This window comes from Lepisma saccharinum, chromosome 25, assembly GCF_977018435.1.
Source record: "Lepisma saccharinum chromosome 25, izLepSacc3.1, whole genome shotgun sequence".
Lineage (NCBI taxonomy): Eukaryota > Metazoa > Arthropoda > Insecta > Zygentoma > Lepismatidae > Lepisma > Lepisma saccharinum.
Window position 1 is genome coordinate 37,865,620 of NC_139253.1, and position 24,671 is coordinate 37,890,290.

A 24,671-nucleotide genomic window follows, 5' to 3' on the forward strand; every position below is an offset into this window, starting at 1 on the left:
ACCTATGTTTGTACATTGCCAAGAAGATTCTTACATCTGTTTCTTGTACATTAATTACGAAATACATTCGTTTCTACTGATTTTTGGCACTTTTTCCTGGTGGTCTTAAACTTTTTGTCGGTAGTGTACAATTACCACGCAAGGTCAACGCTCAGAAGATCTGTCGTTTAGTATATAAGGTACATACTTTATACTGTGAAAAGTTCTTTCATGAATTGTATACCTACAACCAATATCTAGGAATGAACTGGTTTAAGAGTTGAGGAATAATGAAGCAAGTACGTCACATACTTTTGTTTACACTAACTTCGTTCTTGCAGTGGATGAAGGATATACGGTATTTTTCCTAATTCAGAACCTTTGTTTTGAAAATGCCAAAACATCTGGTGTTTGATACATCTTGAATGATAAGTAAAAGTTATTAAAATATTGACACCTTTGATTTTTTGTTACCCTCTGCTGCGCAGTGGTGAAAACATAGGTTCTAGTTTCGAATCATTGTTTTTACCCCCAACATCTCTTTCATCTGTCATCCTCGTCGTAACGATAAACCTAGGGCAAGAAAAACGACATAAAGTAACTTCCATACATTGAGAGAAAATAAAATTGCATGAATACTGAACACTACATACTGTAACGATACCTCCTTAAAATACTTGTAATACAGTTTATACATGCCATTATGCTATTTCATATGCCTTGTAAATGTACAGTGAATAGTTTAAACTGTCATTTTTTTAACCTGCAACTTTTCCAGGTTTAATTAATTATCAATTAAGTAATTCCGGTCAATAGACAACTTTTAATGCAAATAATGGCAAATGACCAATTACAATAATGACGTAGGTAAATATTTGAACGTTAATTGATTTTTTACCTGACATTAAAATAATCATCTCCCACATATTATTGTGTATTGCACCAATCCATGAAGTACATAAGGTGTGAATAGATAGAGCTTCATACATTCTGGATTTCGGCTACAATGAAGATCATGTGATCAGTAACACACGCTGGATGAGCAACGGAGCTGCTTTATTCAGAGATGTAGAGAAATCGATACCTATCCCGGGAATCGAACCTGGGTCGCCTGCGTGACAGTCAGATACACAACGACTGAATCACCGAGCCTCTCACATTTTTATCAGGATAAAATTAGTATATTCACTCCTAATATTTTTCGTACGTAGCAAAGTTGGTATTCATCAGGAGATTCGTGTTTATTAGTGGTACAAAAAAGGAATGAGAATGTGTTTTCTGAAACGTCTGGAAACCGAACGCGATAAAGTAAATGGGGTTTCATGGCTTTACACACTGTCTCGGGAATCTGCGGAGCAAGGCCTTGCATAACGTTATGGAAGGAGAGAAAACGAGTGGGCGGGGCAAAGTTGTGCGCGCTGCTGCAAACGGCTGGGAGTTCTGCCACGTTTTTCCTTCCATGCACTCACTTCTCCTCTTAGCGTTCATTGGTCGAGCCCTCTTGAGTCATTTCCTGCGCAGATGCTTGTTTTTCGTTCGTTTGCTCCACAGATTCCCGGGACAGAGTGTAATAATTCGTGATATGCAGAGGATGATTTCCCGTACAACAGCGGACTTTGCAAGGTCTGACTCGGAGCACGAGCTCGCCGAAGTTACGCAGGGAATCAAACACAGACATATATTTTTCAGCTCTGACTTTCACAGATCTATGTGGTGTTCTCTAGATAAAAAATATTGGACACTAAGAACAGAACAGAATGCAAAGGAAAAAAAATTGAACGAGACTTGAGTCACAGACCTGTTGAAAATAATACAAGCTAAATTTTACCACAAACGACAGTCTCCATCCCACTGGAGTCTACACATTTCAAGTCCTTGATGACTAGGTCGTTTTGATGCTCCATGACTTAAACACTGTGGAACTTTCCTTTCACTTTTTCTGCCATACCTCGGCTCGTGATTGGTCGGTTGTCTTCTAGATAATGGGCACCGTAGATCGAAAGACTCTCAGAATCTTCGCCGCTCTAATTGCCATCATGGCTGGGAAAGGACTCCTCCTTAATCGACCATTTCATACAATTTATTTCCCATAACGGGAACGCGATTCTCTCCGTTCACGTGTCGGTTTTTAAGGAAGGACGACGGCAGGAAGGGAAAAACAGAGAATTTTCAAAAGGCTTCTCAGGTAATGTTTTGGAAGGCTCGGATAGCGGAGAAAGAACCCGAAGAAAAATAGGCAAAAGACGACAACGAAGTGAAAACAGATACTTTCCTTTTTCGTGTATTCCAAGAACTCACTGTTTACAAAATTCGACGAACTGAAAAACAGATGCTTTCCTTTGTCGCGTATTCCAAGAACTCACTGTTCACAAAATTCGACGAACTGAAAACAGATCCTCCTTTGTCGCGTATTCCAAGAACTCACTGTTCACAAAATTCGACGAACTGTAAACAGATGCTTTCCCTTGTCGCGTATTCCAAGAATTCACTGTTCACAAAATTCGACGAACTGAAAACAGATGCTTTCCATTGTCGTGAATTCCAAGAACTCACTGTTCACAAAATTCGACGAACTGAAAACAGATCCTTTCATTTTTCGTGTATTCCAAGAACTCACTATTCACAAAATTTAAAGTGGGAATTTATTTTTAAAACGTGCTTGGATTTACCAACTACATATTTCAATCAATGTAAGTCTACAATTTAATACTGAGTTTTCCAGGTTTTTCACACATAGAATGAAATTTTTCCAGACAAAATCATTATGCAATTAAATGTACATATGTTTGGAATAAGGTCACTATATTTGAGCTAAATGAAGACATAGAATACGACTTAAACAAGCACTGGAATAGTTACTTCAAGTATAAAGGTAATAATGAGAAGGAAAATTCAACAATAATTGATTGTTAGATATGGGGAGGGAAGAAAGTAGCAGGGGTGAGTTTTTATGTGATAATTGCCATGTATTGACTAACGATTAACTTTTATAAAGAATCATATATTATTGCATAAATAATACATAATTACAGTACAATTTAACATATGTATTGTTCCCAATAACTATTTACCAAACACACACACACAAATAGCAACAGAAAGCGGTAAATTCCAATGGCCACCTATTGTAGTAGATTTCGAAATGTGAATAGTTCAAATTTTACTATTAACTGGTAACACTCAGTATATCAAATTGAAGTATAGCTTGTAAACAACTTTTAGATTGTTTAGTTGTCCTGTCTTTCACTATTTGTGCAAAAAACTACTATTAGTGCAGTACTACAAAAATGTTGAATTTTTCCAGAAACCCAGTAACGTTTCCATGACTTTTCAAGGAAAAGTAAATTTCCAGGTTTTTCAGAGTGATAGACAGCCTGTAAGAGTCAATTTATCTGAAAACCAGTCTTCGTTTCTTTAGTGTTGTACTTCAGAGATATTAATGTATCTTGAAAGTTATTCGGTATGCAGGAGAGATGCGTCGAAAGCAGGACAACTCATACAATAAGACAAGTCCTGACAATAAGTAAATATCTATTCCGGTTACAATCCTCACGCACTTACTGCAAGTTGTTACTATTATTTATCAAGATATTTCCACATTTATAATCTTGTTCAGGTTTTAGCGTTTCTCTTGCAAAATACAGAAAGGTTACGACCTTACTAGGCAATTATACTATACTCCATCCCCGGAATCTGTGAAGCAGAGAATGGGAGGAAATCGAGTGGTCAGAGCAAAGCAGTACATGCTACAGCGAAGGCTGGAAACTGCACTCGCTTTCCCCCTCCACGTAATCCCGTTCCCTCTCACGTGTTCATTGTTGAAGCAGTCTGGCGTCGCTACTTGTGCAGAGCCTTTTTCTCGTTCGCTTGCTCAAGAGATACCCGGGACAGAGTATAGATTCTATTCTGTTATTGACTGTCTTCTTTTTCCTCTATTGAACAGACGGACGGGTCGGTGGAGATAATTTGTATGATATTAAAGTAATTGTGGAGCAATTACTTTAAAAAATAATATTTAGTATTCTCAATATTATCTCTGTAGTTCTAGTACTTTCCAAGAGAGTTCACATGAACTGGAGTTAAAACAAGCATTACAGGTTTTTGTAGATCTTGAGCATAAGATGCGTGCAAAGTATTAGAAAAATACACAATGCAGTGCAAAAATGCTTCTAGAATAGGAAAGTGCTAAAGGAAAAATCTCAGTAACAGATAACTCTTTCAAATTCTAGAAACTATTTATCTCTTCAGTTTTCCACGCTCCAGAAATCTGATCTGCACAATCCGAATGTTCTCAGAAATTTGAGTTATATCCTTTGATACATGCTACAGATGAATATTGCTGCAAAGAAGCGAACTTCCATTACATTCCTGGTTCCTTTTGTACATACATCCATTCAATATGAATCTACCTTGCATTGTGCATACATTTGGTCGGTATGTTGACATTCTGCCCACACCTCTGAAGAAACATTACCGTGTGAGTAAGTATGTGAGATAGCATGCCTGTTTTTACGAAGATACATGAAGTGTGTCGCTATAGTCGTAGAAGTGCAATACTGAAGCGTCTGAAAATACAGCTTTGAAAACCCAACAACCATATTTCCCCATAAATATATCAGCTTTCAGGGAAGAGTTATTTGTTGAAAAATTGTTGCTTGTAGAATATGAATTGGGAATAAGCACGCACATAGTGGATACATAGTTATGAGTTCGTTCGTGCAGTTGTAATTAATATTTTCTAATTATTAATATTAATAAATTAAAATTGTTAATACATGCAGTTTGGTTTTTCGTATTAGTTTTCAGCTGAAATTCGTCGGCCAGTTGAAGAGTTTTGACTGACTCAATTAATCACAATCTCATCACCGAACGTTCCAAGTTTGAGTCACGGCTTGGACACTGCTATTTCTTTGCTAGTGTCCTTTAACTTAAAGAGGCAGAAACTTACTTAAGAATATCCGAAATTCTGATTGATTTCGTTTACTTTACTTCGCTTTTCTGCCACTTTAGACTAATCGCAAAGATGAGGATGAATGATGAAATGATGAAAATATCACAAAAACAAACACCAATGCGCAGGCTAGGATTCGATCCCGGGACTCGTGGCGTCATAGTGCTCTCTGCTAACCACTCCACCACGCAGGTCTGCAAAATCCGAAAGGCAAATCGATAAAAATATAACAACGGGTTATCGAAGGCAGAGGTTCTGGGTTGAAATCCTGTCCTCTCCGGCACGATCAAACTAGAAAGTAGTAGAATGACGTAAATATTTGTTTCAACTCTAAACTGTTTATATTCAGCATTCAGTTCCACATGCCTTCATGATACAGAGCAACACATCTTTACGGAGGCCTCGGAAGCACACAACCGAACAGAACATGCCTATACAGAAACCTTCAGAAACAGACACAGACCTGAATAAATCCAAGCATTCGAGAGCTTCAAGTAGTGTCCACCGCTCTTGAAGCACTCTAGAGGCAGTGATGCAAACAATTCCGCTATTTGACAAGCAGAGAGTCCACTTAGTTCGTGTTAGCCAACGGTTTAAGCACGGGGATAATGAATTTTCGCGGGGAAGAGGAATAACACGGCAATATTGACAGTACGCTATATGCGGGGGATTTAGTGAAGACTCTCCAACTTCATAAATGTACACCGACAGATAAAATTCTCCAATCGCGCTTCCCGATGTCTCTTTTATATATCTAGTGTGGTCATAATTACACTTCAAACTAGAGTTTTGAATAGAATAGTAGGATCATCTAACCAAGGACGCTTCGAAATGAAAATCCAATACTAGTGAAAAATTATTCTGTAACGACAATAAAGTATTTTTCGTCGCTTCCCCGTGACATTAGGTTAATTGAGACAATGATGATGATTAGAAGTTCAAGAGCTACCTCTTCCGAAGACAATCCAAATGTCAACCTCACACAGTATACTCTGGACTGCATTTTTCAGACTAGCGAGTCTCTGGCGTCTAAACGCACAGCATAATAATATGTGTGGCTCGTGTTGTGTCATCTATATATGTTTCTGATTATTCCTTCATCCGGTTAATTTTATCATCATTCATCCTTATTAGGGTGACCCTTATTTTCCAACTTTTGAAATTCTCTGCTCCAAACCCTTAATCTTGTTCCAATATATAAAAAAGTGTGCCATGCAAAATTTCAGCTCAATTGCACTATTTTAAGGTGACCCCCCAAAGACATTAAAGTTTCAATTCTTACCAAAATAATAGTCAAGCATAATTGAAAGACAATTTTAGATATACTCTGTTCTGCATACAGTTATGTACAAGAAAATTTGGCCAACATACTGAGCAAAAATTGAAACCAAAAGAGAAATACATACTTCACAAAATAGTGTCTAAAATGGAAATATGTAATAACAAGATACCAGACTTTACTGTTTCGATAGGCCAGTCTTGGCAGCATCTGGGTACTTTCTTCTGTGTTTCCTAACCATCTGAACAATGTATGTGTTGCTTTTCTGTCAGAATGTTCTGATATTCTAGAATTAGCTTCACTCCTCTCTCAGCCATGTCATTAACCACTGCAATGTTTTTTTCAGAGTTTCCAACACATGTTGGAAGTTGATATCATCTTTCCAAGTAGATGGGTAATTTTGTAGAAAATTTGTGTTGTTAGAAAATCTTGAGAACATCATCTTCGATCTAGCAGAAATACAATCACAGAACTGTTTTTCTTTTAAACAGTTCCAACAATGTATCGTTATATTGGATTTTCTGCATCACTGTCTTCTATAGTCATCATTGCAGTAGCCATGTTTTGCTTAATGTCTATTGGAATTTCATCAAAGAGTGCCTCAACTGTTTAAAAGAAAAACACTTCTATGATTTTATTTCTGCTAGATCGAAGATTGCACATCACTTATTCAGCCAGTGTTGGTTGCTTGCAGTTGTATTATACAGTGTGGCCAGAAAGTCCCTTTACACCCGAACTAAATGCGTATAACAATGTAAGATTGTAAGATATTTAAAATGTTTACCTCCCATCCTGATAATTGATATAGCAACAGTGCTCCTAACGTGAATTGCCACGCGCCTGCCGCATAACTGCCCGCGGAGGGAGAATAAAGTCTGTGCGTTGACCAGTTCATTGTCGCGCCTTTCCGTGTTTGGTGAACAACAATGGCAGATACCAGTGACTTGAATTGGGAAGAGCGCTTAGTGACAAGTGTGTGGGTCCATAAACGGAAGCACAACAGCGAAAATATGCTGCAGGTGATGGATAGGTTTCGTGAACGGTTCTCTAAGGAGCCACCAAGTCATCAGACTTTGATCACGTGGGAGACGAAAGCTTTTCGCCTGGGAAGTGTTTTGGATGCCACTCGTTCTGGTCGTCCATCAACCCGAAAGGAAACGTGTGCAGACGTTAGTGTGTCAGTGATGAGTTCATCCTGCAAGTCGGCCAGAAAGCGTTCTGCAGAACTTGGAAATGCAAGGAGCACAATGCAGCTCCACACGAAAATGGACTTAGGCCTGCACGCATTCCTGCCAATGGCCATCAATGGGCATATCAAGCTGTGCAGGGATCATGGAGGTGCAAATGCGGATGTTTTGGACAACCAACTGTAAATATTATTCATGTAGGGATGAAATTAGTGGAGGTGTAAAGGGACTTTCTGGCCACCCTGTATACTTTACTTTGTCTTCGCGATTACGCAAAGGTTGCAGTGGATTATACTGACTATGAGACCAGACGCCAGAGCCTTCATAGTCTGCAAAACGCAGTCCAGTGTGTACTACGTGGAAGAGGGGCGTACAGTTGGGTGTCTTTGGAAAGGGTCATCCTATACATTCCAATGACGACGATGAGGTTGCAAGATGATATGAGAAAATTCATGAAGGGACACCTCACAAAGAACACTCATGCCCGGGTCGGGATTTGTAGACTGCTATGCTAACGACTTCGCCACGGAAGTCGGCGTAAACGATATTTCAAAATTGCCATAATTGACAAATAGTCTCAACCTTCTCCTAACAAGAAATATTTGCATATAGTACTGGTATCAAATAGAACGGAATAATCCTTGCTGATATTATGAACACGAAATCAAATGTGTTGTACTAGAATATCGTTACTTTTAAAACTGCCGCTGAAAAAAATAACCCAATGCGAAATGTACCTAGTCCAGCATGTTCTAAAAGGGTATCGTTTGAATGATGCTAACATCTATTCTCTGTCTCAGGAATCTCTGGAGCAAATGAACGGAAACACGTCTTCTGCGCAAGAAGTGACTCGAGAGGGATCGACCAATGAACGAACGAGAGGGTAACTACGAACGGTTTCCAGCAGCGCGCAAGGCTTATCTGCTCCGTCCACTCGCTTTCTCCCCTTCTCTAAATTTGCTGCACAGATTCCTGGGAGAGACAGTACCTTCAGATAATTCTCCAATATTCATCTACAGAAAGGAGCTGAAAAACAAACCTCATGTTTAAAGCACTCGCAAGCAAATCCACTAATATCTGTACTGTACTTTGTCCCGGGAATCTCTGGAGCAAGCGAACGAAAGCAAGTCTCTGCGGAAGTAGTGGCTCGAGACGGCTCGACCAATGAACACGTGAGAGGGAACGGGATTGCGGAAAGGGGAAAAAGCGACTGCAGCAACCAGCTACTTGTAGTAGCGTGTACTGCTTCGCTCCACCCACTCGTTTACTCCCCTTCTCTATCGTTACGCGCGGTCTTGCTTCAGAGATTCCCAGGATAGAGTATAGCAGGATATGTGAGTTTGTCCCGTGTAAAGACACTGTCTTCATAACACCCCAATTTCCAACTAAAGTTGAATTTAAAGAGAAATGATAATTCTTAATGCGTCCAGCTTTGAAATATGAGATCCGCATTGGCCTATGTACTGGGTAGCATGTTTACAGGATATAGAGGGGACACGGTTGATATCCAGCATCCTCGTGAAAGGATTTATGTGTTGTCCGCAATTTCCCCCCGGATGACCCCTGCGTCTTAAGGAAGGAGGTCGGGAAACGAGATTGCTCTCCAGCTTAGGGGGAATCCCCCCCGCCAAGCTTACTGATTGAAGTGCAGAGGGGCCCGCCCACTTCCGCTACAGGTTTGTTTACTCCCACGCTGTGTTTCATTTATGGAGGGAGAAGAAAAAAAGATTCTGCTTGGAGAAAAGTCCTTTCTTTTAGACAGAAAGGATGAGGGAATCCGTTTCTGGAGAATAAACTGTTTGAACTTTTAAGGTACTTGTAGGCATTCAATTTAGTTTTGGCAGGCGGACGAAATGAACATAGAATTACCTCTAAGGAGAGATCAATATATCACAAAAGGTGCAAGCGTCTTCTAAGATTTGGAATCTTCAGAGCACAAAGAAATACAATGGTGCTGTGAGATGGATCATAGTGCTACTGATGACCCACAGACTCTCGTATCTGAAGATGTACAAAAGCTACACAACTTAACGAAAAAATGTTGCGAAGAAGCAGAAATTCTAAATGGAAAAAAAATTAGAATGATTGATTTAAATTTTTTGGGTGCGTCGGCAGGTATGACCATTTTGAACCCTTCAGTGTATACGGGGAAGATCCCCTTATCTTAAACCCTTACCTCAAAACTAAAAAAAAGGGGTGCAAAAAGTCCCTTCAGAAAATTTAAAAATTCAATTTTTAAATGGACCTTCATAGGACAAGCACAACACATTAAAAAGGTAAGGGTATTTTAAAAACTTCATCAGAAACAGTGAAAGAAGCCTGCTCTTCTCAAAAAACTAAACAAAAAACATTGGCTAAAACTCTGTCATCGTCTTTCAATTAGAATACAAATCGTGGGGAAGTTTAAAACCCTCTCTGAGGTAATTAAAAATCGGTACATTCAAGAATGTGCTGAACAGTTAAAACAACGTTGCAACTATGGCACAACGGAGGGTCCAGTCGTTGGAGGAAATTTATTCCTTCTTATGTCATACTTTATTTGAGTATTTGAAAGTATTTGAAACCAACTGACGATTTTGATAAATATAAATTTAAATATATATATATATATATATATATATATATATATATACGAGGTGTGGCTAGAAAAAACCGGACTGTTGCTACAAAATCTTTTATTGGTTATTTTGTACAATACGGACATTACCCCCTTCAAAGTACTCCCCTGCACTAACGATACACCGCTCCATACGAATTTTCCATTGCTGGAAGCAGTGATGGAAATCATTTTCTGAAACCATGTTCATGACCTCCGTCGCTTTCGTTTTCACAGATTCTACGGTCGTAAATCTGGTTCCTTTCAGTGCTGATTTGACCTTTGGAAATTAAAAAAAAGACGCACGGAGTGATACCCGGCGATTAGGGTGGATGTTATAACACTGGGATCCCATGCTTGGCCAAAAAAGCCTTGACTGACAATGCCGTGTGGACAGGAGCATTGTCCTGATGAAGAATCCATGACTTGCTTTTTCACAAATCAGGTCGTCGTCTTCTTACTCGCTCACGAAGGGTCGTCAGCACCTTAATGTAATAATGTTGGTTGTTTTGCAATAGCTCGAATACTCAAGGACGATCTTTTCGAATCAATTCACCGACATTTGCAATGTTTGATTTCGTTTTTGACGTGCAAGGCCGTTCAGAACGCGAGTCGTCCGCGTTCAGTTCTCGTTACTCTTTAAACCTTTGAAACCACTCAAACACTTGCGTGCGTGATAAACACTCATCTCCGTATACTTCCTTCAACAAACCATAAGTTTTTGTGGCGGATTTTCCGATTTTTATAAGATACTTCAAATTGATATGCTGTTCCACTTTCACACTTAACATTTTTCCAACGGAGCACAGATTTACGGTTCACTTCGTCCACAAGCTACAGTGGAACTGAGCGCCGCGCACCCTGGAAAATCACACAGTCGATAGGCAGGATATCATGTTATACACTCATGCACCGCTTGACCTTGACTCGCTTGTCGTTTGTCGACAGCAACATCAATCCGATTATTTTCTAGCCACACCTTGTATATATCAACTTTCTTTTACATACTTAAGAGAAGTGTACTTCAAACCGCCCTCATAAATTCGTCAATCAGAAGATTTTCTATTGAAAATTAGTTTGAAAATCAAAGGAAGCCTTAAGCTAAATATGGTATAATTTAAACCATGATTAAACTTCAAGAACTACACTAGGGTCCAGAGTGTTTCATAAAGTTTACACAAAGAATCCAGTTCTAACAAACTTTGGACCGTTGCAAAAGTTGATTGCAATCTGTAAATACTATCTCATTCTTTATTATGTAAAAAAAAGGTAAAGTGCTCCCTTGTGCTTAGCACCACGCCATGAAGGCGTATAGGGGGTGTGGGGGTAACGCCCCACACTTTCTTGATCCGGTCGTGAGTGGGAGTGATGTGACCGCCTTTATCCCCCCCCCAGGGTTTCCCCCAGGTACCCATGTTATTCGACGCTGGGTGGTCCCCGGGGCCGCTTCCATCGTTAGAAAAGTTCCCGGATTTGAACCGGCCGGGGATCGAACCCGGGACCTTTAGCATGGTAGTCAGACGCGTTACCGACTTTTTTTTTTAAAGGAAATACCCCCTACACGGAGGTATCCCCCACCATTCACTCTTTTTCTCACTTTTACGCTTTTCAATTCTTACATTTTTTCTTTGTTTCTTATCAACTGGACGAACACAAATACCCATGCCTTGCCCGGGACTCGAACCCAGAACCCCTGGCGTTGTACCGCGCTCTGCTAACCACTTCGCCATGGAGGTCAACGACTGAGCCACCGCGGCCAACATTCTTTATTATGTAGACATTTGTAAGGACTATTCAATTTCTTATATGCACACAAAATCTTCACATTTAAAATCTTCTATCCTTGCCATTAAGTGATCAACTCATGATCAGGATACCGAAAGTTCTGTGATAGAATCCCTGACAAAATGATAATTCCTTGTTCCAATTCTATCTAAATATCTTCCATATTCTTCGCGATTAACTTAAATACATAGAATAAACGACTTCACAGCTACAAATATCTTCGAGTTATCCACGTTCGATTACCGCGGCGGATGCTTTCATGTGGAAATGTTTCAATGTGCGTGCATGGAGCTGCTCTGAGGTTCGCCCAGCCTCTGATAAATGGATACCTAGGGGCAAATTTAGGCGTTAAAGGCAGACAGAGCGTGGTGCTGCCCACATCGTCCCCATAAATGAACCGAATGTACAGGTGGTAGCTTTACCTTTACATACATACGTATATGCTAATAGGTTCGTAGCTTTCCATATTAACAATCGCTTCTGCCTCAAATTTCAATGCATATTCCTGCAGCATCGTTGAACAATTTAGAAAAAGTTTTCTAAGTAGATAATGAATGAAAAATAAATACAAGATTACATTTCCCACATTCGTATGGGTCTTTGATGTTGTAAATATTTATGCAGCACGGCTGCACTTTTAAATTATCTAGTACAAACAGCAGGAACATAGTTTGACTGATAAATACAATCTCTCCACTTTTCTACTTTTTAAAAATGGTTAGCTTGAAGGTTGTTGGTCGAGCTGTTTGGTAATTTTGTTTCGAATGAACAAACACTACTTACAATTGCTAAAATCATTTGCACAGAATCGGTAAATAAATTGACTAGGCTCTCTCTTTCGTTTGGCTAAACAAATCGGCAACAAAGAACAAAGACACTCGAGCTCTGCGGAAATTTTAACTAAATTGTTTGTTCCCATCAAACAAATTGACCTCACTTTGTCAGATATGCTGAGAAAATACTTGACGGTGGCAATCCATTAGTGGTTTAGAAACCAGTGGTAAATGTTCGTTTCGAGCAGTCTTTTTCCGGGTTTCACTTATCACACACTTCTGAAACACCTTTTTGGTCAAGCCGTGTTCTGACGTAAGGGCGGATTGCTTTCGTTGTTTTGTTTAATTCCCTTAGCATAAATACACTGCAATTTTTTGGGGCTTGACCAAAAAGGTGTCTTTTACGCCTTAAACCTAACATGCCTAACAACATTTAGACTGACGTCAGAAGGCGAAGGCAGGCCCGTAGCTAGATATTTTGACGCCATAGGCAGGATTGCGCCCCTCCTTACATCGGCATTTTTATGTTGGTCCTTCGATACATTCTTCTTATGACATGGTTTTTGATCTTAATATCTTAATAATTTTGAAATTAGGAAACAAATGAAACCTCATTAAATAATAATATAGGCTATATTTAAAAAATAGTAGTTTGCATTTCTGGTTTCATAAAAAGACAACAAAAATTTAGAATATTTCAGTTATGTCTTGTACTCTGTCCCGGGAATCTCTGGAGCAAGAGAACGAAAGCGAGTCTCTGCGCAAGTAGTGACACGAGAGGGCTCGACCAATGAACACGTGCGAGAGGACGGGATTGCGTGGAGGGGGAAATGCGACTGCTGTTACCAGTCTTTGCAGCAGCGTTTACTGCTTCGCTCCTCGCACTCGCTTTCTCCCCTTCTCTACTTTTTTGCGCGGCTATGCTCCAAACTTCTTCGGAATAGAGTATAGTGTTTGAAAAACAACTTTGAAACGTACTATTACTACAACTGTTGGAAACATAAAATTTCAAGTGTAAATTTCTCCGTCGCATATTCCGACTTATTTGTCCTATTTTTTTTAAAAAAGAGGCTTCAGCCCCCTTTGCCTACCCTGCGCTATGCCTGAGCGAAGGGCAAGATTTGACCAAGAAGGTGTTTGAGAACTGTGCGATGAGAGCAACCCCTCGTTTTCCTGCTTGAGTTTGCGCAATCTGTAACAGTGCACACTCCTGTGTATTGTTTCGCTCCCCTTGAATCTGTTGTATTTTTAAGGCGTTCGTAGCGCCAAGTAGGAAATAATGCACCACTTAAACCCTCATTAACAATAGTAACCAGGTTTCTCGCGAAAGAATACATTACGCAGCTGAAATAATACAAGGACGAGAGGGGGAGAGCGAGGCATAAATTTTCGCAGTTGAAATTACTGCGCAACTACACTGCTGGACATGTTGAGAGAGATAAAAAAAAAGTACGCAATGAGATTTCTTCCAGGCTCTCTGAAGAGTGTGAGTTGCACCGCCCTTCGCAGATGGGATTTAAGGGTTTCCGGTACCCTGTCCCCTCTGTCCGAGATGCTGTTCTGTTATTAATGAACTGGGATTTTCTTGCTACTTATCAGCCGTTGCACCCGGCGTTTTCCTTCATAAGAAATACATGATGGGATGAAATTGGCAATTTAAATTATACGGCGAGAAATCTGGTTGCTGATAAAACAGCCTCTTTTGCAGCTATTGTTTTACAGGCTTCGTCGCGCTTCGCGTGGAAAATTTGCCCTAGCTCCGTGTTGTAAAAACGGCTGCGCGAAATTTTAAATGCGGCTACTTACGAGCAACGTTTGCAAATGGGCTGAATGCAAAAAAAATATATATAATTTGGAGTTGAAATAGCCGTTCGTTTTGCGATGGTCAGAAGTGGATATTATGAAACACAAACTGGCTAACGTGAGCCCCTTTCGGGATTTTATTTAATGGGGTTATATTATTTATTTAAAATTATAGGTACAACATTCCCGTTTAAAGTGTCAAGCACATTATGTGTTAGATACAACTGAAATTTGGAAAAGTGATAAAATATTAAAAGTAGTAATGATAATAATGTTAAAATAGTTATCAATGATTTTGGAGACACCTAATTACACCATACTATGAAAGTTCTTGAAATAAATTTGCACACTGCAGCACAAACCTTTAAGATGTGACTGAATACCAGTTTCACAGTTATCAATATATATCAGACATCTCCTTTGATTTTACAATCTCATTAAACAGTCTGCACGTTATTCGAATGAGAGGTACCCCAGAAAATTATGTATGTCGATGTTAATGTACACTTTTGTTTATACCAGGTATTTTTTGGTAATTCGGGATAAAAGCAGAGTTACTTACAATGCTGCACATATGCTCTTTCAGAAGAATCATGTTTGCAAATATAATCCTTCTTTAAATGTTCAAATGTTTATGCACTGTCATTTGTCAATTTATTCTACGATGCTGAGTGGGTAATTTCAGCGTGGTCACAGAACTACAAACGTATATCTTACATAACTCCTTTTCTTTGTAGTTATAATATAAGGCAACCCAAGAAAAGGTATCTTTTGTGGATCACCCAGTAGTTGGGTTTAAGAGCAAGCCTGTATTTTTGTTGCTGACTTGATTAACGTTTCGTTCGGTGACGCAATGCAATTTACAGAAGCGCAAGTGCAACAGTAGAAAAATATTATTTACTTTAGGAAATTTGGTAGGCCACATAAAAATTTCATAAAATAGGAATAGGTTTCCGAATACTTACCATTGACGTCTATCCTCACAGACGACCTAAGGGGCTTTTCTAGAGCGGCGTTTGTAGCGCGACATTCGTAGCTTCTTCCTAGATCACCCCGACCTAAGGTCAACTGAATGCGGTTTCGTCCTGTTCCAATCCCTTCTTGTGCGGCCTCGGTTGTGTAGTCCCCTGAAACAGAGAATATAATGTTCATTATAAAGCTCGAATAAATTATTAACAACTAAAAAAGAAAATCACAGAAATATTTTCTGCTGTTGCTAACATAGGATAATCACGTATTTCGCGAACGCTCAGAAATTACTACTACAATTAATGACCTCTTCAAAATTTGCCAATTAATTTACATAAACGAATGGGTTAGTTAAAACAAACCCGGCAATCAAATGATTAAGTTAAGTGAATCATGAATGAGTGAAATGATGCGAGTTAACGTGCTAAATGGGTGAAATATTAGAATTACGATTTTGCAGCAGGAAATACGCACATTTCTCCTAATTAATGAGCACATCAATTAGACCCTTTATATTATGTTACAATGAGAGTAAATATGCTCTTGTAATAACATTAATATCAACGTTCGATATGCAAGAATACAGAATGAAAATTACACTGAACTGAAATTGAGTTTTGATACTGTCAAGAAGATAAACAATAAGAAATCTTGTGTCAAACATTTAAAAACAGATTTTGTATCGAGAAAGTTGAAATGATTCAGACACGTCAAGACGATGCTGGATGACAGATTACCGAATAAATCGCTAGCCTAGATTTCAATGGAAAAGAGGAAGAGAGAGCAACTGAATATTGCATTGATGGATATAATCCAGAACATGATCGATCAGAGAGAGAAAAATTTGAGATGGAGATTGAAACAACAAACAAGCAAGAAAAATATGCGTAGATGTATGAATGGGTGGAGGAGGGTATCTTAAACACTGTAAAAGAAGCTAATACATATCAAAAATAAAAAATAAATACATTTAAGTATTATATCTTCTTTACGTCTTTTCTAGTTTAAAGTTTGAGGACAGTATTTCCGGCCATAATACATAATACATGTTAAATAAAGAAATACATATTTACAAACAAGATAATGCATTATATTATGGTTGAGTTTGCCTCTTACTTTCATCGTAACGAATATTTTAATGTTTAAAATCCCATATAACTTGACAAATCGAAATATCGCGAGAAATATGCATCGAACGAAGAAATGTTCCACATGAAAGTATAATAGTATTGTGGGGGCAAGTCACCTACCTACAATGAACCCACCCTGCCACCCCCGGGGGTGTGAGCAGGGGCAACCTTGAAATGTTAAAAGGGAACCCCAATTTTTTATTGAAGTTTCGAATTCGACGTTCAAAAATACATAGGTTTTGTCAGACACATTTTGATCCATTCGTGATAGATGGCGTCATAAGCGCAATGTGTTGGTTGTCTCGCAAATGCAGTGGCTGGCAAGTGTGTGAGGAGGGATACGGTGGCCTAGAAGCATTGTGATCGCGGTCTCAGTAGTCAGTGATTGTATGGTCAGTACAGTGTGACCACAAAGAGTCGAACGACACTGTTAAGTGAGGTACAGAACATCATGGATTATAGAAAAAAAATAATTGAAATGATCCTTGTTAATGGTGAATGCAGAAGGAACATCGACGATGCTGTGATGCTTTATGCGGAACGTTTTCCTGACAGGCTACGATCCCGTTCTTTGTTTGTTCAACAGTTGTCAAACAGTTTCGTGCCGAAGGAAGTGTACAACCTAAAAAAAGGGTTCGTAGAGCAACTGCACTGGTGAGCATAATCAAATTGCAGTGTTAGCCGCGGTGGCTCATAATCCCCTGGCGAGAACGCGAGTAATATCATCACAGTCAGGAATGTCTCGCAATAGTGTTTGGAGAATATTGAAACGTCACAAATTTCATCCCTATCACGTGTCCATGCATCAGGAACTTCATGGCGACGATTTTCACAATAGAGTGGTGTTTTGTTAATGGGTATGCGAACAAATACTAGTTTACTAGCAGTTCTTTCGCAGAGTACTTTTCTCCGACGAGTCAACCATCACAAACCACGGTCAGGTTAATTGTCACAATATGCATTATTGGAGTGTGGGAAACCCACATTGGTTGCGTGAAGTGGAACGTCAACGTCCTTGGTCGGTTAACGTATGGTGTGGAATCATAGGCGAAAAACTGATTGGTCCCTATTGACAGTACTTTGGACGGGCACAAATATCAAACGTTTTTGCATGAGGAATTACCAACGTTGCTTGACGACTTAAACCTTGCATTTGCGACAGCACATGTTGTTCCAACATGATGGTTGTCCAGCACATAGTAGAACGGGAGGAATTAAACCGAATGTACAATGGTCGTTGGATCGGTAGAGGCGGTCCGGTGCATTGGCCTGCCAGTCGCAGGATTTCTTTTTATGGGGATATCTGAAAGAACAACCCGCGCAAACATGATCGAACGAATAAGAAATGCTTGCGCACGCATTGATGCAGATACACTTCTGCGTCGTGTTGAATCATTTGAACAACGGATCAACAAATGCATTGAAGTTCGAGGACATCATTTCGAGCATTGTATCGAAAAATTACATCTTAAACCCCAATGGTGAGAGGCGACTCACCCAAAACAAGCACTCCGATGGTGAGAGGCGAACGGACGGCGCCATCTATCTATCACGAATGGAAAAAAAACGTGTCGGACAAAACCTACGTATTTTCGGACGTCGAATTCGAATCTTAAATAAATAATTGGGGCTTTCTTTTAACATTTCAAGGTTGCCCCTGCCCCTGCCCCTCACCCGCAGTGATTCATTGCCCCCACAATGCAATCATACTTTCATATGGAACATTTTCTCGTTCGATGCATATTTCTCGCGATATTTCGATTTGTCAAGTTACATGGGACACCCTGTATATTGAAGACAATGGTCACGACACAATATTAATAAAAAAAAATAAGTAGATGCTCATGAACACTTGCTCGTACGGTAGCTGTAGAAGTATTAGTGAAGTTAGCATGTACACTCACAAACATTTCCCAATAAATAAGGACCATCCCTCATATAATTCCCAATCTAGTGACAGATCATAGATGCATGAACTTTTCACGACCTGGCAAAGTATATGCATAAACGCACACTTTATTTCACACACACACACACAGTTTTTTTGTGTGCGAAAAGGTCCTGGTACTCTTCAAGTTGGTTTGTTATTGTTATTGTGTATATCGTAGGAATAACTCAAAATTTTTCTGGTACAATCATAAATGATCGTGAATCTATGTAGTTCACACACACTTCTTTTGTTAAAATCAAATTTTACTAGTTTTATTCCCACCTGTAAAAAGGTATCGGTACGACGTTCTGTTGCGTACCGCTAGGAAAAAAAGCACTGTGTGTATGTCTGTGTAAAAGCACCAAATAATTTCTGAGAACGTGCTTTTTACCCTTTCTATTCATACGAAATGGATCACATTCTCTAAAAACGTGGCAATTGAGTAGTGGATGCTCAGTTTTTATTCATACGACCCACTCCATGATTTCTGAAACTTCCGTAGCTACTATTGGCAGATGACCATTCGTTCAAAAATTGTAGAAAATTAAATCATTATCTAAGGTTAACTTCCAGCACGTGTTGTTTCATGGCACGATATTTCGCAAAGAACAAAAAAAGAGAGAGAGAGATACCTACAGTTTTGAATACATTTCCAGCAGCAAAATCGAAAAATGTTCAGAAAATATATAAAATTTAACAGAAGCAGTGAGAACGAGAACCTATAATTTGTAACTGACTTGAAGGTAGATATTCAGGTCTTCCGAAGAAGGAAAGAAGTTAAATTTTTTTCGGGATAATAGTAATTATAGGACATGGAGCTCACCCTGACTTGCTTCGGTAAGGAACAAAGGCAGAAGACGGGGAGAGAGGGAGGGATAGAGAGAGAGAAAGAGAGAGGTGGCTTCCAATGAAGAACACGAGAAACGCCTCCGCCCACCGCGGAGAACGAAGAAAAAGTCCCCGCAACACGCAACTCCTAGAACAAGCTCTCTGAATTTCCGGCCGCTGTTCTTCGAAGACAAACTTTCCCGGATATCCTCGTCAGAGTGTTCCGACTGTTGGACATTTCACCGCACTGCCGTATTTGGCTGAGTCACAATAAGATTTAAGAAAAAAAAGTACGCGTCGCAGATTTATTCCCGCAATTTATGCCGTCCGAAGCGTGTGTAAGAAAAACATAAGTGTTCAAGGACGTACCAAACTGGAACGAAAGTTCTAGAGAAAGGTGCTTTCCCCAAGTCTTACAGCTGCGGGTAAATAATTATGTCACCGTGATCCAATTACGAATTTAATTATGATGTTCATAAGTTTCAAAGAAATAAATTTATAAAACATGTTATCAAATAATAATATTTGTAGCAGAAAAGCACTGCAAAATAAATAATTCAATCAATCAAAACGTTTGTCACCGAACTAAAAATCTAGAAGAGATTTGCATTAATAACATGTTCGTTATCTTTTTTTGCAATTTTTGTAACATATCAATTTTTCAAGATATGTAAAATTTGTGATATTTTGTCAGGAAATCTAGTGAAAGTTTTGTTTAAATAACTATTTGATGTGGGCAGCTTTCTAATCAGAAAAAGAAACAGCAATTTGTCAATGGACGCTTATGCCATCTGTACTCGCTGAACAACTACATTATTATCCTATACAGTATACGTGTGGGACATGGTAAAAATTTCTATTATCACACACAATAATTAACTCAAGGAAAACATGATAAGAAATATTCTATACTCTGTCCCAGGAATCTCTGGAGCTAGCGAACGGAAACAAGTGTCTCTGCGCAAGTAGTGACGCAAGACGGCTCCACTAATGAACATGTTAGAGACAACGGGATTGCGTATAGAGGGAAAGCGAAGCAGTTACCAGCCTTCGGAGCAGAGTGCACTGCTTCGCTCTGCCCATTCGATTTCCTCCCATCTCTGCCGCTATGCGTGGCCTTGCTCCAAAGATTCCGGAGATAGAGTATACAGAAATATTACAAGCCCTCCCTACAAAAAGTATTATTTTAGGATGCACATAGTTAAGAAGAGTTGACAATAGAAAACTATGCACATACATATTAACAAAATTACAAGCTCAGAAATTACTGCAACAATGGGCTAAAGATTACAAATTTACCAGTTTTAGAACATATTTAATAATAAGTAAATCTGATAATGACGGTGTTATGGTTACATCAATAACGCAGCACTAATTGCAGATCAGGCAAAGAAAATGAAACCATAATTTTGCTTGAAATATAATTGGCGGTAATTTAAGGGTTTACGAGTTATTTTACGGTGCGTGTATTAACTATGATTAGAGATCAATTATGCTGTATCTTTAAGGACGATAATTCCCCAGCTGCCTTGAGATGCTTTGTACGCAGTTTTCGAAAAACAAACAGCGAATGGAAGATTGTATTCTCTCTTCGTGTGTTTACTCTTCCTCTCCGAAGGATCTTCTTCCATTGGGAGGGGCGCAGATGGTAGAAAGAAAACACGGCCAGCTAATTCCATGGCGCTTTCAACTTATTTTCTCATTCCTTCCCAGTGCAAGATGGTTCACCGAAGCTGCACTGCAGACTCAGCTTGGAGAGAACAACGCCGTCGGAATGAAACAAGGAATTTTTTTCCCTCCTGATTTCTGACTCAGCGTCATAAATGGTTTATGACGCAATACGAAGGGAAACAACATTGTTCAAGATGTGTAATAAGATTCGATTTTTGAAGTTCCATCCTTATAACGACAGAACAGAATGGAGCTTTCAAAGATGGAGAAAGTAATCTTCGGGAGAAGAGAATATTGAAACATGTAACGGTTGACGGGAGCCATATATATATATCTATGCGGATATGCTGCGTCGGTTTCAATAAAGGTGACGTAATAATCCATTAATTCGTGTAGATTGCGCAGGGTTAAGACACAACTATTACAATGTTTCGTCAAAATTTGCTTTCCAATAGTCATTAAAAGGAGAAAAATGGAAATTTAGAATGAGAAGGGCGTGAAACTTTTCACACATTATAAATGAACAAGTCCTAACCTTTTTCCTGATTAAAGACACGTCGAAAAAACCTTCACCATTGCATTTCTATTGAACGTCTAGCATGATTTGATATATCGCATCACCCCTTTCACACTTAAAAATTTTGAGTTGAATATAATATAATATGGCGACCACCAATATGGTTCCACCTAGGCCTAACCTATTTCTATCATCATCAATTGTACCCAGCCTAACTCCCTTACATCTTATAGGGTGTGCTGAGGGACTTTTGAATCATCCTGTATATTGTCTTCGAGTATACCCTAGTTAAAAGCTGAGGCTGTGAAGGGGCACTCGGCACACGCAAGGACAAATTCAAAACAACATCCTGTACATTGTGTCGTGGATTATATTTAAATTCTTCTACACAGACTATACGTAACCCTTGTAAAGATTCGATGATTACAGACAGATTATATCGATTGATTTGCTTTATTTTGCTTCGCTTTACAGCCTGCTACTTTTAGTTAATCGATGAAGATAAAGTGTTATATGATGAAAGAAAGAACACCCACGCCGGGATTCGAACCGGGATCCCTAGCTTCGTAGCGCTCTGCTAACCACTCAGCCGGGAGGTCGGCACAGACAGATCATAGCATAATATAAATTGTATTGAATACATTCAGCCTTCGAATATGAACCGAAGAGAAATGAGTTAGTAATCATATGATCTCTATCTACTAAATATGGTTTTGAGCATATTTCTTTCACAGCTCATACTAATAGAATATCACAACAGATAGCTTAAGACAAATCAGGAATATTGCTTATAAATTGTACAGCGAGATACATTTTCATAAAAAAATGATGTTGTATCGCTCTACGATCCCTATAATAAAGCCTAATATTGTTCAGAAACACTATGCTCTCCATGTATCCTCCGCTTACCAAATATATATTTTCAAATTGACAACAACGACAGTGGCAGGCTTAACAGGTTTGGTCACCTCTCACACGTTGCAGCAAACTATCGATGCAACCGAAAAACACGCGAAAGCACTCAACAAAATTACATAGGTTATTGGCTGTCAGTTTTTTGACACAAAGCGGATGACTGGCGATTTTTTGTGATCTGGATTGCACGAGAGAGGCTTTGAAAATTCCCAACCGCCCTGCTGCAGTGCGACCGTGCGTTGCACATAATGAAGTATTGTTCATTGATATATTTCCCGCTTACCGTGTATAAAGTATAGGCTACATATATTTGAATCTTAATGCATCATTGTGCATGCTTAAGAAATGAAATTACTTGAAATGCACTTGAAATGTACAGTCACCGGAATTAAAAATGGGACACAAAGATACTAAAAGACTCCCTTCCGTAAAAGGTGGTGTGTCTGTTGCCTAACTCTAAGGCTATTAAAATTCACTTATCGTCGTAGAGTTAGGCAACACACATAACTCCTTGCAGGGAAGCGTGTATTTCAGGATCTAGGTGACCCATTTCTTTGCCGCTGACTGTACGGGGAGGGAGTGTTGAACAACAAGCCCCTAGGTTATACCTTCCATCCTTGAATTTTACTGTGTTTATATCAATTTCATATTTCATGTAAATTATAATGCATAATGTAAGTATCTCTTTATATTTTGTTTTGTCCGTGGTGGGTCAGATCTGAAACACTGAGTGTAAATATATTATTTGTACGTTGTAATATTTGAAATTTTGTGTTCATGTAGGCAATTTTTGTATTGGTCTGGCATTTTATGTTACTCTTTCAATCGTACTTGGATTTTTATTTTAATGTTTTTGTTTTTAGTAACTATACCTTCTTTTGTGTACATTTACAATGTACTTTAGCGTTGACATACTTTATGTTTATCAGAAAATATGGAACACTATAATTGGGCATTCGCCTGTTGTGTTCAAATAAATAAATAAATAAAAGGAAACGGTCTTGAAATACTTGCACAGAGTCACTTTGACTTTATAGTTATGTAGCCCTGTGTATTATATACACGAATACAGTAATATTGCTACGTAATCTTGCACAAGATATTAAATTGATTCAGTTGATGTTTTAAGTCCACGTAAAGCACTGCAAGCTAATCGGGACTGGACTTACAGTTTGAAGAGGAATCAAAACCACTATGTACCTCCACCGGGTATCGAACCCGGGACCCCTTCATTACAAGGGGACGACGCTACCACTGCGCCATCGGGAGGCCCCTCACAAGATATTGAAATACGTAGGTTCAAAAATTATAATGAAACTTGAATGTAAGGAAACCATAGCAACTTTTTAATAGAAAGTTCTGCTACCGTCGGGAAGTTAGACAACACACATAGCATATCGCAGGGAAGCCAATATTTCAGGATCTAGGTATCCCATTTTTATTTCCGGTGACTGTACATTTAACATATTGTTACAATGACAACATATACATAACATGCTATAAATGCATTTTTTTCTCTTCTGTTTTACTTTTTCCCAGGGTTGCCCTCAGGACTCATTTGTTAGAGGCTGGCTAAATCCAAGAGCAGCTCCACAAAGGGACATTGCTGGAAAAATTCCCACGTAAAATAATTCACTCCGAGAATCTAACCCGGGTCTCCTGTGTGGCAGTTAGACACCCAACTGACCTTAACCCAAAACGCGAAAGCATCGATTCGAAATGCTTCTGACACAGCCTCAAAATTTCTCTTCATAGAATTATATGCGTGCTTTCTAATGATGGAAACATGATCCCTTCTTGAGCTGTGTTAGTAGTACATATAATATTTCAAGGCCACAGTAAAGAATTGAGTAAACGGTGAGGATAAATATTTGTGCAATACTGCCACATTTTCTTGTGATTGAACTACAGAATATACAGTGTATTATGTTTTTATTAGTATATATTTCATGTAACAGTATCTCTATTTGTTTTTGTGTTCATATGATGCAATAGTGACTAAGTCTTGTACGTTGTATCTAATTAAAGTACAAATAACAACCTGCATGTTGAATGAAATAGCGAAAATAATAATAATGATTGATTTCTGTACATAGGACAAGTCATTTAAGAATTACTATGTTAGAGAAATAAGTGGCCACTAAAAAGAAATTACATTACCTACGAACACAGCATAATTATTTCGTACCATACCCCGTTCGATTAAGAAATATTGACCCTGGCAGACCTTGTCAGCTCCTGCTCAGAATGTGTAGAATAAGCATTCTACAGGAAATGGTAAGAACACTGGCCTTTGGCAAGAGGTGACGAGAGGCCAAGCGAGTGTTTAAATACGTGCGCATGAGAGCGACACGAGGT

The 24,671-nt window shown here is 38.9% G+C and overlaps 1 protein-coding gene across 1 annotated transcript in view; it reads right to left on the reverse strand.

Annotated features, from left to right (window-relative positions):
• The window catches only part of nrm (neuromusculin), a 541,650-nt gene that overhangs the window by 299,540 nt on the left and 217,439 nt on the right, over nt 1-24,671 (reverse strand). The window contains exon 6 of the mRNA XM_083111557.1: nt 15,319-15,480. Within this exon, the coding sequence (XP_082967683.1) occupies nt 15,319-15,480 (162 nt within the window). The remainder of the gene's footprint in view (nt 1-15,318; nt 15,481-24,671) is intronic.